At 43.1% G+C, this 19,628-nt stretch overlaps 2 protein-coding genes across 4 annotated transcripts in view; one reads left to right on the forward strand and one right to left on the reverse strand.

The window, feature by feature from the left end:
• Window positions 1-19,628, reverse strand: part of PSME2 (proteasome activator subunit 2) — a 57,492-nt gene that overhangs the window by 36,456 nt on the left and 1,408 nt on the right. The window contains exons 1-3 of one of the 2 annotated variants that reach the window (XM_044273102.1): window positions 14,575-14,741; window positions 4,903-4,935; window positions 4,607-4,669 (exon numbers count right to left, since the gene is read on the reverse strand). In XM_044273102.1, coding sequence (XP_044129037.1) covers window positions 4,607-4,669; window positions 4,903-4,935; window positions 14,575-14,622 — 144 coding nt within the window. In that variant the 5' untranslated portion in view covers window positions 14,623-14,741. Of the gene's footprint in view, window positions 1-4,606; window positions 4,670-4,902; window positions 4,936-14,574; window positions 14,742-19,628 lie in introns of those variants that run through there. The other variant, XM_044273111.1, reaches the window with a different exon arrangement.
• RNF31 (ring finger protein 31) overlaps window positions 17,303-19,628 on the forward strand; it is a 72,988-nt gene continuing 70,662 nt past the window's right edge. Inside the window, exon 1 of one of the 2 annotated variants that reach the window (XM_044273092.1) lies at window positions 17,303-17,348. The gene's annotated coding sequence lies outside the window, so the exon portion shown is untranslated. Of the gene's footprint in view, window positions 17,349-17,469; window positions 17,491-19,628 lie in introns of those variants that run through there. The other variant, XM_044273091.1, reaches the window with a different exon arrangement.

The raw sequence follows: 19,628 nt of genomic DNA on the forward strand, positions 1-19,628 counted from the left end.
AATAAGAGACTATATTAATTGCAAAACAAAAGAAGTTGTGTAAGTTATCAAATGTGACTGTCCCAAACTGTACGTGGGGAAGACCACCCAGGAACTAAGAAGAAGGATTTCTAGACACCTGAGCAGCATCAACACGGGAGAAGATACCAGCCTAGCCAGACATATGAGAGATAAGCATAGAGGGAAAAGTACAGACTTTAAGTTTTGGGGATTGACAAAGGTAAAATCAGGTCCACGGAAAGGAGACATAGATAGAAAACTTCAACAGGAGGAGACAAAATGGATTTACCTGCTTAATAGCCCATCCCCGAGAGGTCTCAATGAAGGGTTCACATACTCGTCCTTCCTGTAGTCTGGACCCCCTCCTAGGAGAAAAAGAAAATCACAAAAAATTAGTAAGTAGTTGGAAATTATATAAGAAATATGTTAGTTCATAATTGAGATATCCACTCGGCAATGATTAAGTAAAAGAGAATAAGATATGATAGGCAATAATGGCACTAGTGGGAAGATAACCATCCCACCTGAAAATAAGGTCCTGTGAATAGTGGAACAGCCAGGACGTCATCCATAGGCATCACATGTGGGCAAATGAGTTTGCATAGGGGAGGCATCTGGGATACAGTGAATATAGAAGGGAAAAAGCATGTAACCTAGAGATAATATAGTAATCAAGAAAACCATAACAGATAGGCTGTAACAATCCCATCATCAACTCCACAACTTGAGTAAAGGCCTCAATATATATGGCTGGTGGTCCAATATGAGATAGGTATCAAGGATGAGCAATTACATCTATACTCCTAGCCAGATACATCCACTATGAAAGACGAGATATTAAACTAATCCAAGTAGACATGCAGAAGATGCACGTAGAGGTGGAAAAAGTATGGAATCTGAACATGAGTAGTGTCATCTGGGAAGTCCTATATATATATAGGATTATTCCCACCATAAATCTGAATAATAGGATTAAGGCCCTATGATATACTAGCAAATACAAGCTAGAGATTTAGAATGACTACCAGGAATCCATGTTTATGGCTAGATATATTCACCATGAAGGATTACACTGCGAACCTGATCCCCACTTGTGCTGGATATGAAGTAAATCTACTGAGATGGTTTAGAACAAGGTGACTATTGTTGCCGGACATACGTCCTTGAATTGATGATCCACTAAAACAACTAAGTATCTGGATATGCGCAAACATGGATTCCGATCACAGGGCAGACTAAGTCCGGTGACATGCGCCCTGGCGCGATGATCCATACAGGCAGCTAAGTACTGACACATGCGCAATGCAGGATCTGATGAGGGAAGCGCCTGTAACTAAGTCCTCTGACATGCGCGGTGGGACGGCTCGTGTCACCGGACGTGGTCCAGCAATGAAGTATCGGCACACGCGCAGACGCAGTATCTGATAGTGGTAGCGTCGGAAACAAAGTCGCATGACATGCGCAGTGAGACGGACCACTGTAAGAAATATCTTAGTCCACAAGATATGCGCAGCGCAGCCTGATAACAAAATGTGGCGTACACCAATCAGAAGGCAAAGTCAATGTGGGCAGAAACATAAGGGGGGAGGCAACCTATCAACCTCCGGGATGTGGATGGAAAGTGATCCCACAGGCCGGCCTCTAAGTAATGACATCACAAACAGAAGTGATATAATCAAGCCGAGTTAAGACACGCTCACACTCTGCCCTGACCCCTGAAGATGCCGGAACACGGCGAAACATGTCGAGGGGGCAGCGTGAATCTCAAGTTTTAATTCAGTAGAGTCTTTCAGCCAACATACATAGGGACCAATGAAACATTGTGCCTGCACTTATACTGGCGGCACGCAGCCAGCAAAGCAACAATGTTTCATCCTAGATAGGCCATCCTAGGTAGGAGGCTATTATTAGCATATAAACCTATAAATGCTGCTATAAAAACAACCATAGAATGCCCAGTAGAAATATAAATACTTTATTAGATCATCAATGGATCACAAAAATTCATAAAATATTTTACACAGATTTGCTATGGAGAATAATCAGCAAAACAGACTGGATGCAATAGTCCCCCCCGTCGGTGCCTCAAACACCCGCCAAGCAGATGAAATACATGTCAGTGTAATATGCAGTGAGGTGATTCACCAGTAGAAAATATCAGTGAATATCCACTACAAGTGTCTGTGATATTCAACTCACTGCACAACCCAGGGGAAGATTATTGTATGAGAAAATGCAGCCCAAAAATAATAGTACAATGGAGCACAGAGTCACATGACATCCATCAAATATTTTTTGTGTGGGAGTTTGATCCTGCAGCCTGGTATCCTTGATTTATTGTATATGGGCAGATTGCATCTGGATGTACTTGGTGGATGTTATGTGACTCTGTGCTCCATTGTACTATTATTTTTGGGCTACATTTCTCATACAATAATCTTCCCCTGGGTTGTGCAGTGAGTTGAATATCACAGACACTTGTAGTGGATATTCACTGATATTTTCTACTGGTGAATCACCTCACTGCATATTACACTGACATGTATTTCATCTGCTTGGCGGGTGTTTGAGGCACCGACGGGGGGGACTATTGCATCCAGTCTGTTTTGCTGATTATTCTCCATAGCAAATCTGTGTAAAATATTTTATGAATTTTTGTGATCCATTGATGATCTAATAAAGTATTTATATTTCTACTGGGCATTCTATGGTTGTTTTTATAGCAGCATTTATAGGTTTATATGATTGGTTCTCTGTTTGCCCTTATTTACGGTATTAAAGGGAGGCCTTCTTTCTTTTTTCGGTTCTATATTATTAGCATATGCAGACAGCATCATAACTGGTTGAGACTACTGGCAATGTTAACATCCCATAGGTAGATATTATAAGAAAAAACATTAAAAGGTTAAGTTTTAGGATATAGGAGGTGTAGGATAATAGGTGTCACAACTGTGGCACAAATTCCGTCATGCTGATCAATTCCACCCGCTGATCAATTGTTTGCGAAGACACCGGCACTCCGTGCTTACCAAGCACAACGCCGTACATTGTATACACTTCTGTGGGGCTGAGCTGCACCTAGGCTGCATGCCTGATGAACATGCCATCACTGGGCCTCGGGAAAGCAGCGAGAAGGCAGCGCCACTACTGTGAGCGCCACTGCCTTCTCAAGCAGCTGATTTGCAGAGGTCTCAGGCGTCGGACCCCCAGCGATCAGATACTGACGACCTATCCAGAGGGGTTAGGTCATCAGTACTAACATCTATCCATTTATATTTCACTCTCCACAGCTCCTCCTGCTCTACAGTAAAACATTATGTCTGTAGCTCAGGAACCATATTCCAGGTTCCCTTTAAGGTGTATGGTATCATTTAGAAGTGTGTAGATGCTGAAGGAAGAGGCCCAAAAACAGCCACGTTTCCATGTAAACTTTTTCAATTGATGGCACCCTTCTCTATACACCTATATCAGACCTCCCAAGTGCACATCTTTTTGACCTGTCCCTCTTTGCTCCATTAATGTCCATCTTTTTTATGATGAAATACAGATTTTCATTACTGCATTTACAATATTGATCCAAAAGTTTTTGTCTGCTTCCTATTTGTATATTAGAGCCCGCCTTGTATATTATTTCATTATCTGATGCAATTTTAGAAATTTCTATATTTAGATTATTTTTTATTTCGTAAGAGAAAACTATTGAAGTGTAGAAATATGTATGAAAATAGCTCTTTCACGCAATGAACCATAAGGGTACATGCACACGTTCAGGATTCATGTGCGGAGAATCCGCACTAAAAATCCGCAGGCAAATTTGTGCCGTCAATCCGCATCAATTGGTGCTGATTTTTCGCATTCTGATTTTACTAAGTGAATGGAGAAAATCGGGTCAGGTAAAATAAAATAAATTGACATGCTGCAGATTTTAAAATCCGCACTGCAGGTCAAAATCCATGTGGGAAAAAAATCTGCATTATGTGTATTGAGAATTTTAATTTCTCATAGAATATATTTTTTTCTGTTTACGTTCCGTTTTTTGTGTTCCGTATACAGAACCATTCATTTCAATGGATCCGCAAAAAACAGAAGGTACTCCGTATGCCTTTCGTTTCCGTATTTCCGTTCAAAAATAGAACATGTCTTATTATTGCCCACAAATAACGATCCGTGGCTCCATTCAAGTCAATGGGTCCACAAAAAAAAAACTGAATGCATCCGTATGTCTTCCATATCCGTTCCATTTTTGCGGAACCATCTATTGAAAATTTTATGCTCAGCCCAATTTTCTTTTGTACTTCCTGTTTAAACATTATTGTATGCTTCCGTTTCAGTTTGTAACCCGCAAAAAACTGATTAAAAACGGAAAGCAAACGGAAAAACAGAACGGCAAAACGGAACGGAAGCGGAAACACTACTGAAGCAAAAACGGAACAACGGATCCGTGAAAATTGGATCGCAAAATACTGAAAAAGCCATATGGTCGTGTGCAGGAGGCCTATGTGTCCCTTTTTAAACATCCAAAAAGTTGGGAGGTATGCTATATGAAGTGATGGAGCATTACTTTCTTTCGTAATTTCTTATATACGTTATATGAAAATATACAGACCTTTAGAAGGTTGTCCAGATATTGAATCTTCTCAGGTATAAACTCTGATAGAAAGCTTTGGGCCTGTAGAGAGAGTCTCAGGGTCAAGTCACTGACAGCTACAAGGAGTTGGGTCATAAGAACATTAAGATGCCTTTTGTTGATTTTCAAGCATTTCCCACACATCGCAGGATGCACCGACAGCCATAGGCTCCAACAAAAGAATACATTTTACTGGATGCCTCTTTATAGAATAGTTTTGCCGACTACATTATTTTATTCTGCAAAAAATAGGCTCAGTAATCTTTTTTGTTTACCTGGTTATTAAGATTTGTGCAGAATCCATCGACCTGTAAGAAAGAAATGAGAGAATTATGCTGTACATTATTAGGATTTATATGATAGATGTTGATTGATTAGTATCAGTTGTGCATAATAAAAGGTTTGTCTGACTTACGGTACTTTCACACTAGCGGCAGGGGACTCCGGCAGGCTGTTTAGGCGGGTGCCTGTCGGAGCCGTCCTGCTGCTAGTTCACGTGTGCCCTCAGACTGCCGCCATGTTCCCATTGACTATAATGGGGGCACGGCAGCGAACGCCGAGAGCAGCACTTTTAGTCCAGCCACCTCTCAAGTGTGCGGTGCCGTGCTGCCGCCGGGACTCCGCCCCGCCCTCATTATAGTCAATGGGGACGGAGCGGCAGTCCGGGGGCACGCGTGGACTACCAGCAGGACAGATCCGACAGGCTGTTCACCCGCCGGAACAGCCTGTCGGAGTCCCCTGCCGCTAGTGTGAAAATAGTCTTATTTAAAAAAAAAAAAGCTAATGTGATAAAATAATAAAAAAATAATAATAATCAATGAATGAATGCATACTCACCTACTTTGTCCTTCTCCACTTCCAGTACCCTCACTCTGATCCTGTGCCATTGCAGGTGTGATGTCATCTTCTTGGCTGCAGTGATGATTTGCTGTATAATGTATAGACACGGCTGCAGCAAATCACCAGCCTAAGGGCTTATACACATGAACGTATTTTTTTTCCGCATACGATCTGTGTATTTGGCGGATCAGATACTAACCGATTCACTTAACTGGGGCCGCAAAAGATGCGGACAGCACGCGGTATGTCCGTTCCGTGGTACCGACATAAAAATGTAACATGTCCTATTCTTGTCCGTATTATGAACAAGGATAGGACAGTTCTATAGAGGGCAAGATGTTCCCTTCCACAAAAAGCAGAACGTACATGGCCATTATCCGTGTTTTGCACATCCACAATTAGACAGCTACGTACCCTAAGTCTCGCGAGACTTCACATAATAACTTCATAAATCAATTTCTACTGTAAAAAAAAAAAACATTTCCAGAACTCTGATTCGATTCCAAGTGGTACCTTTGAACCGAACCAGAGTTTGGGAAAGGTTTTTTTTACAGTAGAAATTTATTTATGAAATTATGCAAAGTCTCGTGGGACTTCGCTAAGTAATAACTTCAGATAATAGGAGCCAATACATTCTAATACTGTACGGAGGGCTCTCTCTACACATTATTCAAATGAAGTATTATGGGAATAGACTTCGGATGTTTCATCCCTAGTTATTAACCCCTTCAAGACCAAGCCAGTTTTCACCATAAGAACCAAGCCACATTTTGCAAATCTGTCATGTTACACGTTATGTGTTAATAACTCTGGAACACTTTTACTTATCCAAGCAATTCTGAGATTGTACTTCATGTTAGTGGTAAATTTGAGTCAATATGTTTCACCTTTGTTTATAAAAAAAAATAAATCCAAAATCTACTGAAAATTGGAAAAAATTCTAAATTTTTGAAAATAGAATGCCTTTGCTTTTACCTCATAAAATAGTTTTTATTGTACATTTTCCAGATATCTACTTCAAGTCAGAATCATTTTGAAAATGTAATTTTATTTTTCAGGACGTTACAAGGCTTAGAATTTTAAAAGCAATTCTCAACATTTTAAAGAAAATTTCCAAAACCTACTTTTTTAGGACCAGTTCAGTTTTGAAGTCACTTTGTGGGGCTTACATAGTGGACACCACCCATAAATGACCCCATTTTAAAATGACACCCTGCAAGTTATTGAAAACTGATTTTACAAACTTTGTTAACCCTTTAGATGTTCCACAAGAAAATGGAGGTGAAATTTCAGAATTTCACTTTTTTTGCAGATTTTCCATTTTAATATATTTTTCCCTGTAACACAGCAAGGGTTAACAGCCAAAAAATAAATCTATATTTATTACCCCGATTATGCAGTTTACAGAAACACCCGATATGTGGTTGTAAACTGCTGTATGGGCACACGGATGTCGCTGTAATTATTATAATTTACTGTGTCACATTTGAAGCCCCCCTGATGCCCCTCTAGAGTAGAAACTCTCAAAAAGTTACCCCATTTTGTAAACTACGGGATGAGGTGACAGTTTTATTGGTACTATTTTAGGGTACATATGATTTTTGATTGCTTGATATTACGCTTTTTGTGAGGCAAGGTAACCAAAAAATGGTTGCACCGTTTAATTTTTTTGTTTTTTTACGGAGTTCTCCTGACATGTTAGATCATGTGTTGTTTTTATAGAGCAGGTTGATGCAAACGTGACAATACCAAATATGTGTATTTTTTTTGTTGTTTTAGTTTTACATAAGAAAGCATTTTTGTGTCTTCATGTTCTGAAAGCTACATTTCTTTTATTTTTCTGCCAATCATCTTGTGCAGGGGCTCTTTTTTGCAGGAAGAGCTGACATTTTTATTGGTACCTTTTTTGGGTACATATGAACAAAAAACATTCAATATGACACATTTTTAGGGAAAGGTGACCCAATTTTTTTTTATTTTGGCACAGTTTCTAAAGATTTTTTTTTACAGCTTACACCTGAGGGGGTAGATCATGTGATATATAGAGCAGGTCATTATGGACATAGCAATACCTAATGTCTATTTTTTTAATTCAGTTTTATACAATAAACGCATTTGTGAAAAAAAATCATGTTTTTTGTGTCACCATTTTCTGAAAGCTATATTTTTTTATTTTTCTGCTGATCGTCTTGTGTAGGGGCTAATTTTTTGTGGAAAAAAAATTGACGTTTTATAGGTTTATTGGTACTATTTTGGGTTGCATATGACTTTTTGATCGCTTGGTATTTCACTTTTTGTTATGAAAGGTGATTTAAAAAAAATTGCATTTTTTTGCACAGTTTTTATATTTTGTATGGTGTTCACCTTAGGGGGTAAGTCATGTGATATTTTTATAGAGCTGGTTGTTACGGATGTGGCAAGACCTAATATGTCAACTTTTTATTTATTTATTTCAGTTTTACACTATAAAAGCATTTTTGAAGGAAAAAATCATGTTGTAGGTGGTAGATTATTTGGCATTTTATAGAGCACGTCGTTACGGACACAGCGATACCTAATATGTCTATTTATTTATTTTAAACAAGGTTTTTATTATTAAAAAACACTTTTTTTCACTTTTTATATATTTGTCCCACTGTGGGACTTCACCTTCTCAGGGTTTGATCCCTGTATTAGTTCAGTGCAATACATTATGTATTGTACTGACTAAATTTGTGAAAGCAGAGACACTTGCGCTGCCGTCAGGTTTATCTCTGAGGCTGATGTATTCACCGAAGGAACCCGTAGGTTCAGAAACGCATTGGATGGAAACTTGTCCCTTGGAGGCACCCAGAGCGAAGTTGTGACGTCACACGAAGACGCTCCTGAACTCATCCCTGCAGGCTCCTCCACGCGTGCGCTAGCTACCGGCCGGGGCAGCGCGCAAGGTGTGAGTTACCCTGGTTTCACACCTAAGCGTTTCTTAAAAGCGCGTTTCAATGCGCGTTTTTGTCGCGCGTTTTTATGCGTGTTTTTTGTAATAGTAAACGCGCGTTTGACGCGCGTTTGAGTGATTGACAGCTGTGTTGTCCAAAGAGTCTATGGCCCAAACGCGCGTCAAACGCCCCAAAAAAGCTCCTGTACTTGTTTGAGCATCGGGCGTTTTACAGCGCGTTCAAACGCGCTGTAAAACGCGAAAATGTGAACCAGCCCCATAGGGAAGCATTGGTTTTCATGTGTTGCGCGTTTTACAGCGCGTGGGAACGCGCTGTAAAACGCTCAAGTGTGAACTTAGGGTAAGAGCAAGAAGCGTCCCATTAAATCTATACAGCGCTTCCTGGAACAACGGGATCACACCACATCACGGAACGATCATCTACCAGACACAGGTAGAGACTTTATAATAAGTGCCCTGTGTATATATATATGTATTCATTTTTTATATCTATATGTATTGTACTGAATTGAACTGTCAGCATCTTGCACAGTAAGATACTGACAGTTGCCTAGGAGACTCAGCCTGCACACTGGATCTCCTGGGCTTCCATAGCTGGCAGGCTCCCATGCCTGTGTAAGGCATCAAAGCTGCCATGGCAACCACCGGCCCCCTGTCAGCACAGCACAAGGGGCGATGGAGTTAGAGGGAGCCCCCTCCGTCTGTAAACCCTGCACGTGCCGTGGTCAGCGCTAACATCTATTTTTTTTTTTCCGCGGACACAGGAAAAAGTCACCTATTTTTGCAGACTGTCCCGAAATTTCTGGATGGTTGACAATCCTACCTCTTGGTTGGAACATAATATACATGACGTGTTAGACTTGCATACTTACCAACATTGTAGTTCATAAATTCAGATCATGTAAGCCCTGTCCCCAGAATGCACCTCAAACCCACCCAGAACTGTCCACTTATAGATGGTGCTTACAGAAGTCCTGCCCTTTAGCAGCACAGCACAGGACAGGACAAATTTACTTGGACTCTCTCTGAAAATTAGGGACAGTTCCTGCAAATATGGAACTGTTGGCAACTATGGACTTGATATACCCCACATTCTGTGCTGTTGCTTCTGGCATTGACTTCCTGTGTCCTAAATACCTGTATACCAAGAATTATTGTCCAAAAGACAATAACCCCTTTTTTACCACCAATACACCTTTTAAAGCGGTCCCTAAGGGTCCTTAGGCTAGGCCGCCACCTTTTCACAGTGGTCTAAGCGCTGCACGGGTCTCCTGTGCCGTGAAGAGCAGGAGCTCGGCTCTCTCATAACAGCTGGGCTCCTGTACACTTTATTAAAAATATTGAGCTGTTGTGTCACAAAGGGTTAACTGTTTTTCTAGCTGTGTGCATCCTAATTTCACTTTGTGCCAATCATCTAATAACCCTCATCTCTAAATTACTAAGAGGTCATAAACACTTATTTAAAGGGGTTGTCCGAGTTATGAAAAAAATACATAAATATATAGCACTGTAAATCTGATGAGGAGAAATATATAACTGAGCTAAGCAAGTTTTAGGTAAAAAAATAAAATAATATTTCCTCATTTCCCTGGTTCTTTTCTGGCCCTTTGTTTACCTGCAATAACAACAATCTCTGCCCCTCCTCCTGCTCTGCAAAGGTAGTGAATACAAGAGCTGCCTGAGTGACATGTCTGCCTGCTGGGATACTCAGCAGCATGTTGTATGTGTAGGACTACAAGTACACTGCTGATACACACAGGATCTTCGCTCTACATGTTCTTGTGCAATGCTCTGCAGAACTCCTCTGTCCTCTGCTTCTGTGCCCAGCATTTGTCTCCTCACTTCCTGCAGCTACTCAGTAAAGCCTTCAGCCCTGAGTCTGTGCTCCTGAAGGGTTTAATCTTTCCTGAAGTATCCAGTGGGAGGGAGACACAGAGCAGACAGCAGCAGCTCAGCCGGTGCAGGGGGATGTGGCCAGAACAGTGACCTGTGGTGTACAGACACATATCTGCTCTCTAAAGGCTTATGCACTAAACATTGTCAGAGCAGGGAGAGAAGCTGACATCACAGGTCATGTGACCCTCAATGAAATTTGAGAAAGGAGCAACTACAGATACAGTAAGTGCATGGTAAAGTTGATTAGTTAGAAACATACAAAGAACAAAAAAAATAACTAGGACAACCCCTTTAAGCCACATTCTTATCAGTAATATAAGAACTGAGCTATAATGGGTGTTTATAATGTGAGAGAACAGAGATAAGGAGTCTGTCTGCTCCCCAGATGACAGAAAAATCCACAGGCTGCTACTACAGCATCTCAGTCCTGTACACAAAAAAGGACTCCATATTTTTAATAAAGACCAACTGAAAAAAAATTTTTTAGCTCAAAATAAGTACAATGCAATAATTAATAAATAAAAATTGCCCTCAAAGGTGTACATAGCCTTTAACAGAAAGTGCCGAGCCTGGCCATTAACCCCTTAGATGCCATGGCCAATAGCGACCGTGGCATCTAAGTAGTTTCAGAAGGAGGGGACTCCTTTGTCAGCCAAATGAGATTGTGGAGCACCAATGTCTGTACTCGGCAGCCGGGGGTCCAGTGAAAGCCTCCAGGTCTGCCTTCAGTGTTTCCTTTTAGGCTGTGCCAGAGGCGATGCATAATAGAGTCCCTGTCAGTTTCACACTGACAGCATAATACACTGCACATCAGAGGTTCACATGTCAAAGTAAAATAAAAGTAAAAAATGTAGGCCTCTTGCACACGAACGTGCTGTGTTTTGGGGTCGCAAATTGCGGATCTGCAAAACACGGATGCCGCCTCTGTGCCTTCCGTAATTTGCGGATTGGAACAGACGGCCTATTATAGAAATGTTGCAAAACGGACAAGAATAGGACATGGCAATACATGGCATATTATGCCCAACCTGCAAAACTATTAAACATGCATACCATCAAATAAAAATACACTGACTAGAGAGTGGAGGTAAACGGCCAAAGCCTGATTTATTAAACAAATACCAAATACAACTTAACTTAAACTTTTAAGAGCCTAGTCATAAACTCAGACTCCAATACAATAAATATATATATCTATATATCAGAGTCCATCCCATCACGGCCTTAAAAACACACTTTTTTTTACTGGAAAAATATAATCCCCTCCACATATTTAGTATAGCTGCTTTTGTAATGACCTGAACTATACAATTATAATGTAATTTATACCGTATAGTGAACGCCATAAATAAATAAAAAGACGCCTTAATTGCTGCATTTTGTTTATTCGCCACAAAAAAATGGATTACAAAGTGTAAATCGTCCTGCAAAAATCAAGCCCTGACACAGGTCCATAGAAAGAAAAAAAAAATAACGTTATTGGTCTTGGGATGCAGCAATGCAAAAACACTTTCTTTAAAAAAAAAAGTGGAGGGATTTATTGTGCAAAAGTAAAAAAATATCAAAATAGATAAATATGATCAGGGGCATTGCTATAGGGGAAAAGGCTGCTTTGGGGCCCAAACTCAGAAGGAGGACTAAAAGATTTTATTGTCAGGAACCCCTCAACAGTATAACCCTAAGTTCACACTTGCGCGTTTTACAGCGCGTTCCTACACACTGTAAAACGCGCAACACATGAAAACCAATGCTTCCCTATGGGGCTGGTTCACATTTTCGCGTTTTACAGCGCGTTTGAATGCGCTGTAAAACGCCCGACGCTCAAACAAGTACAGGAGCTTTTTTTGGCGCGTTTGACGCGCGTTTGGGCCATAGACTCTTTGGACAACACTGCTGTCAATCACCCAAACGCATGTCAAACACGCGTTTACTATTAAAAAAAACGCGCATAAATACGCGTGACAAAATCGCGCATAAAAACGCGCAGGTGTGAAACCAGGGTTAGGGTACTTTCACACTTGCGTTGCTTGATTCCGGCAGGCAGTTCCGTTGCCTGAAATGACTGCCTGATCAGGCAAACTGTATGCAAACGGATTTCATTTTTTCTGACTGATCAGGCATTTTTCTGACTGATCCACTGATCAGGATCCTGATCAGTCAGAAAAATGCCTGATCAGTCAGGAAAATGCATTGCAATACCGGATCCGTTTTTCCGGTGTCATCAGGCAAAACGGATCCGTTTTTTTTTTTTTCATTTTTAAAGGTCTGCGCATGCGCAGACCGGAAGGACGGATCCGGCATTCCGGTATTTTGAATGCCGGATCCGGCACTAATACATTCCTATGGAAAAAAATCCGGCATTCAGGCAAGTCTTCGTTTTTTTTTCGCCGGAGATAAAACCGTAGCATGCTACGGTTTTCTCTTTTGCCTGATCAGTCAAAACGACTGAACTGAAGACATCCTGATGCAAACTGAACGGATTACTCTCCATTCAAAATGCATGGGGATATGCCTGATCAGTTATTTTCCGGTATAGAGCCCCTGTGACGGAACTCTATGCCGGAAAAGAAAAACGCAAGTGTGAAAGTACCCTTATACAATAACACTATACATAGAGCACTGTAGGAAATGGACAGAGCAGCTACTGGGCCTTGTCTGAGAGCGAGATCTTGACTAGCCACAGGAGTGGGGTTTTACTGGTGTCGGGAGTGGCGAAGAAGTTGCTGGGGGAGGGCGGCCATTCAAAAATATGCTGTGGGGTCCAGTCATTTCTACTTACGGCAGTATGATTTTAGTAACACTATAAGTCCCTTTTCACACGAGCTAGTTTTTCACATGGGTGCAATGCGTGACGTGAACGCATAGCACCCGCACTGAATCCTGACCCATTTATTTTAATGGGTCTGTGTACATGAGCGTTGTTTTTCACACATCAGTTCTGCGTTGCGTGAAAAATGCAGCATGTTCTATATTCTGCGTTTTTCACGCAGCCCTGGCCCCATAGAAGTGAATGGGGCTTCAGTGAAAAATGCATTGCATCCACAAGCAAGTGCGGGCGCGATGTGTTTTTCACTGATGGTTGCTAAGAGATGTTGTTTGTAAACCTTCAGTTTTTTATCACGCACGTGAAAAACGCATCAAAACACATTGCACCCGCGCAGAAAAAACTGAACGCAATCACAGACAAAACTGACTGAACTTGCTTGCAAAATGGTGCGAGTTTCACTGAACGCACCCCTAAACGCATCCGGAGCCAATCCGTCACCTCTTGTGAAAGAGGCCTAATCGTACTGACCCAGAAGTAATCCTGTTATTTACGACTCATGTATGCCCCGTGCCCATAATGTACTACGAAGGGTTTCTGTGGCATTTCGGTCTGTGACTCAACCCCACAAATAAATAGAACATGTCCTATTTTTGATGTGCGGATCTATTCAAGTCAATGGGTCCGCATCCGCAAACATCGGATGCTGCTCGTTACTTGTGGACCGCTATTTGCAGTCTGCAGCACGGGCACAGGGCACATACACTTGTGTGCAAAATTTACAAAATAAGCAGGTTTTTTTTTCCTTCCCCCCCCCCCATAAAGAGTTAATCAAAGTTAACAAATTAGTTATATATACCCCAAAATGGTATCAGTAAAAACTATAACTTGTCCCAAATACAAACACTCATATAGCTACATCGACAGAAAGTTTTAACTCTTGGAATGCGACAATCAAAAAACTTGCTTAGTCACTAAGGCCCAAAACATATGGGTGACTAAGGGGCTAAACAGGTGCAATACACAGATTTCCAGTTTAATGGAATACAGAAGCATATCTTGAAATAATCAGGTGCCTGAACTATATTAACATATTACCTGTAAGGCCTCTTGCACATGGCCGTTGTGGGTCCGTTCCGTGCATTGGGGACCGCAGTTTTCGGTCCCTAATGCACAGGCAACGTCCGTGTGGCTGCCGGGATGGATCGAGACCCAGTTCTATTTTTTTATGGTGTGGAGGCACAGACAGAAACACCACAGAAGCACTCTGTAGTGCTTCCGTGGGGTTCTGATCCGTGTTTCCGTTCCGCATCTCCATGATTGCAGACTCATTCAAGTGAATGGTCTGCATCCCTGATGCGGAGTGCACACGGGCCAGAGCCAGTGTATTGTTAACCCGCCGTATGCGGCCCGCAATACGGCCACGGGCACACAGCGTCTGTGTGCAAGAGGCCTAATGAAGAGACAAACAGGTGTAAACATGATGGACGCCCATCTGCAATGAACACTTACCTTTTCCTTGTTGGCAAGGCTAATCTTCAGGGTACAGGCTTTAGACATGTCTGTAAGTTTTCAGATTCACCCGGGTCTTTATCAGTCTTTTTGTCTTTCAAGTCTTCTCAGCTCCTTTGCCTCTTCTCCCCGTCCCTCTTTACTTTCAGTTTCTCTTTGGATTAATGCTGTGGTTTCCAGGAAGGAGGGAGAGGGAGTGTTTTACTAAAAGGGACTTTCCAGCAGTAAACTGAAGAGAGACATACTGTACATTGTTCTGAGACTGTATTAACCATCTACGTAGATAATCACCCTGACACAGCACTAGTAGGCCTCATTCACATCAGCACTTGTATCTGCATGTTCCTGCTCCGTCATAGGAGTCGAACAACTTAAAGCTCCATCACATGATGGACACGAATGGTGCTGGCAGATCCCGTTGACTATAATGGAGTCCATTGGCTTTTGTCATGTGACCCGGCTATGCTATTTTGTCCAGTATTTTTGATGGAGGCCACAAATAGAGCCTCTACACAGATGGGAAAGCCGCATCTATATGAAAATGATTTACAGTTATTAGGACTTTTCTCATGTTCTTTTCACACAGTCAGTGTTTGGTCATTTATTTCCATCAGTTATTGTGAGTGAAAACCACGAATGGAGCCTACACAGAGATAAGGTATATGGGAAAGATCTGTTCCTTGTGTGTGTTTCAGACCCATTCCTGTTTATGACAAAGGCTTCATGCACACAAACGTATGCCGGCCAGGCCCATGCTGCGATCCGCAACCGACTGTCTGCGCCGTAAAAAAGTAGTGCATGCACTACTTTTTTGCGATGTGGAGGCATAGACAGAAAACTTGCGGAAGCACTCCGTAGGGCTTCCGTGAGTTTCCGATCCGTGCTTCCGTTCTGCACCACATCTCCCGGATTGTGGACCCATTCAAATAAATGGGTCCCTATACGTGATGCGGGGTGCACACGGCTAGTACCTGTGTATAGTGGACCCGTTGTCTGCGGGCTGCATTACGGCAACATCCGTGTCCATGAGCCCTAACAATCACTGATGGAAAATCACTGATCAGACACTGACTGTGTGAAAGTGGCCTTATGCCTCATTCACACATCAGTGATTGTGAGCCAAAACCAGGACTGGAGCCTCCACAGAGATAACGTATAAGGCAGGCATGCTCAACCTGCGGCCCTCCAGCTGTTGTAAAACTACAACTCCCACAATGTCGTGCTGTAGGCTGCTCGGACATGTTGGGAGTTGTAGTTTTGCAACAGCTGGAGGGCCGCAGGTTGAGCATGCCTGGTATAAGGGAAAGATCTGCTCCTGTTCTGTGTTTAGAGCCACACTGACCAAAACACTGACGTGTGAATGAGGCATCCCTGATGGTGGATAGTTGTCATAAAAAATGTCACTAAACCCCCCCCCCCCCAAAAGTCTCTACCACCAACACACTGGCTTCTCTCATGGTGGTTGTACTCAGGCCTGCTGCTCTGCTTCTGTATAACAACCCCTTGCTGTCGCTCTCATTGCCCCGATTTTACGTCAGTGCTGTGTCCTATGTGGGTCTGCGCTGAAGTCAGCATGGGTGGACTGTGAACATCAAGTGGCCCTGGAAAATAAACCTAAAAGTGGCCCTATGTTGTAGGTGGGTCCAAATTGAGAGAAGGCGGAGCAACACAATTAGACGGGGTCAGCAATATCATAGCACAAAATACTGTCCCATCGGAACCATATACCACAGTGCAGCACAATATATTACCCCAAAACCTGTCCCTCTGTGGTGGCCACCAATAGATGCCACTTTCTGTCCTCCTGCTCCAGTTGTCTCTGATAAAGATATGGAAAAGGGGGCTTAGGAGGTGAGATGCAGGCACAGCAGGCGAATTCTCACAGTTACCACTGAGCACTTATTACGTACCTGGCCAGTGGCAGAGAGGAGAGATTTGCAGCCCCCTGGACATTGGCCCTCAGGGAACGTCTATGGCTAGTCCACCGCTGAAAGCCTTCTCCTGGATGGCAATCAGCACTGACAAGACCTGCATACAATTGATACATGCTGGTCACAGGTGTGCAGTACAAGTAGGGACTAAAGTGGGGACACACCAATGGGGCAATAATCCCAATTATCCCCTCCTTACATTCGTCACCCACCACATATGGAGCAAGCTGAGCGTGTGACCTGCTCTATACCCTTTACACTGCACCACCGCATAACCGTACATCACGCTGCATGTAAGGGTCTCGAAAGAGGACCAATAACATCCTCAAACTACAGCGACCGCCATCACCTGGCTGTAGCCACCTCTGCAGCCAGGTAATAGTCACCTCTACAGCCAGGTAATAGTCACCTCTACAGCCAGGTAATAGCCACCCCTCAACAGCCAGTAATGGCAAGACACATATTTCGGCAGTGTTTTTTTTTACCAAGTCCCCCAGGGGGTGATACTCAACTGGAAGGGAACAAGAGCTCTGATGCTGTCTATGCTGATTGGACAATGTCAGTGCTTTGGTTAGACCTCCCCCCCCCCTTTACAGTGTATGGCTTCAACATTATATCAACAGTGTTCCCTAAAGATGGGTGTGAATGGGAAATGTTATCACTATTACCATGTGCCCATCAGACAAGAATAAGACAGAATTGCCCACACATTCTGTGTGGATGTAGACAGCACGGCTAGTGCGATTTTACCTCCGGCCTCTAGGGGTCGCTAGGTGACAGCTGACATTTCATGGGAAGGAGGAAGTGACAGAAACAGAAGAGAAGACGAGGAGCTGCGCTGAGGTAAAGGGTTGGGAATGTGTGTGGGGGTTCAGGCTGACATGGGAGGGAGTCTCCTGCATGTGGTGGAACTACACGGCTCAGCATGCCATGGCGCTGGTGTTAGAGCTGGGCCCATAGTCCACCCTCTGCTGCCTGCCCTGTGGTCAGTACTTTGATCTGTGTATAATGTACAGCGTGTTACTGGTTTTATGCTGTGGAGATGGCCTTTATAAAAGATCTGCATTTGTTTTATTAGAATTGTGTCTGATTTATTGGGAATATTACTAATGTTTATTAGTTACCAGTAAATTGGGTATGCTGAGTACATACAGTGCATGACATCTGACCCCCACAAAGACAGGGTCATGTGCAGGTTGTGTTATTACAGTGCCCACCAAATGATCTGACAGCCTAAGGGTATTACCACATGATGCGGCTGCGCTGCGGTCGAGTACTGCGTGGCTGTGCGGGCCGCAGCTGGCTAATAACTCAATCAGGCCGACTAAACGTTGCATCTCAAGAGCCAACTATAGCTGCGCAGTACTTGACCGCGTAGCAACTGCGATACTTCTGCGCTTTGTGGTCGTACTCAATTTTAACATCATGGGAAGGAAAGAGAAACTGAAAAAGAAAATTTCATTTCAAAATCTGTTTATTGTGTTCAAAGTAAGGTAGAATAAACAGCACAATAAACTCATGATGTCAGTGTATAAGGTCATCAAGGCAGAATAAAGGCGGGAAATGGTACAAATTGGTACATGAATTCCCGTACTTGTTACAATACTCAATTAAAGTAAGCGGCGTTACGGAAATTTCTATGTAACATGATGGGAGCCTTTGAAGTCAGTCTGCACTGCTTCAATTTGTGCCAAATATATCAAACGTCACACGTTGTTTTAATAAATTTAGGGCATCTCTAAAAAGAAGACTTGTCTCGAGATGCTAGTCTAGATCAGGGTGGCCAACCAGAATTTTTCTATTTTCTGGCCAATATCTCAAAGTCACGGACATTCAATATTTTTTACGGACAAATTGGAAAAGCTGGAGCTGGACCTATGGCGCTGTAACAGAGAGGAGGTGAGTGTTTTATTTATTTATTTTTTTATGTACAACGCGGTCCTAGCCAAATTTGAAAATTAGGCTTAAAGGGATTCTGTCACCAGGTTTCACCCCTGTCAGCTAAACATATGCTGATGTTCAGGGCCTAATCAGGATTCCTAATGTGGTCTTCTAAATGTGATCCGTAGCCTTATTTTGCTAAAAAAAAACAGGTTTTACTAACCTGTCACTCAAAGAAATAAGGTGCCCAAGGGGATGTCAAGGGATGCAAGGTGCCGGCCGCACCGACCGCCGTTCGTGCCCAGCGCCGCCTTTCCAGACTTCTGCACCGCCTCCTTATCCTCTGTGCTGCCTCTCGCTCGCTCTCCCTCCCTCCTCCTCCTGCTGTAAGATCTCGCGCGTGCGCACAGGGCTCTGAGAAGCTGGCGCCAGAGTGCAGGTCATACCTGGGTTGAGCGAAGTGCCGGCGCATGCGCACTTCGCTTTAAGAAGCCAAATTGAGAAGTCCGCACAGGCGCATCAGGCAGAGCCCTGTGCACACGCGCAAGATCTTGCAGCTGCAGCAGCAGCAGGAGGAGGAGGGGGAGGGAGGGAGAGCGAGAGGCGGCACAGAGGATTAGGAGGCGGTGCAGAAGTCTGGAAAGGCGGCGCTGGGCACAAACGGCGGTGGGTGCGGTCGGCACCTTGCATCCCTTGACATCCCCTTGGGCACCTTATTTCTTTGAGTGACAGGTTAGTAAAACCTGTTTTTTAGCAAAATAAGGCTACGGATCACATTTAGAAGCCCACATTAGGAATCCTGATTAGGCCCTGAACATCAGCATATGTTTAGCTGACAGGGGTGAAACCTGGTGACAGAATCCCTTTAAAGCTGGGCAACCCCTTAAAAGTGGTTTCACACATACCATTTTTAGGAAAAGCAGCATTTTTGTGCCTTTATCCTGCAGACAGATAATGGCTATATAAGTCAGTAGACAAATTTGAAACACTCTACACATAGGGGGACATTTATTTATAGAGCGGCATTAGGCTACTTTCACACTTGCGGCAGTGTGATCCGGCGGGCAGTTCCGTCGTCGGAACTGCCCGCCGGATCCGCCGATCTCCCGCTGACTCAAAGCATTTGTGAGACGGATCCGGATGCGGATCCGTCTCACAAATGCATTGCAAGGACGGATCCATCTCTCTGCTTGTCATGCGGACAGACGGATCCGTCTTGTATCATTTTTTTCACATTTTTAC

This window comes from Bufo gargarizans, chromosome 1 (genome assembly GCF_014858855.1).
Source record: "Bufo gargarizans isolate SCDJY-AF-19 chromosome 1, ASM1485885v1, whole genome shotgun sequence".
In the NCBI taxonomy this organism is placed as follows: domain Eukaryota; kingdom Metazoa; phylum Chordata; class Amphibia; order Anura; family Bufonidae; genus Bufo; species Bufo gargarizans.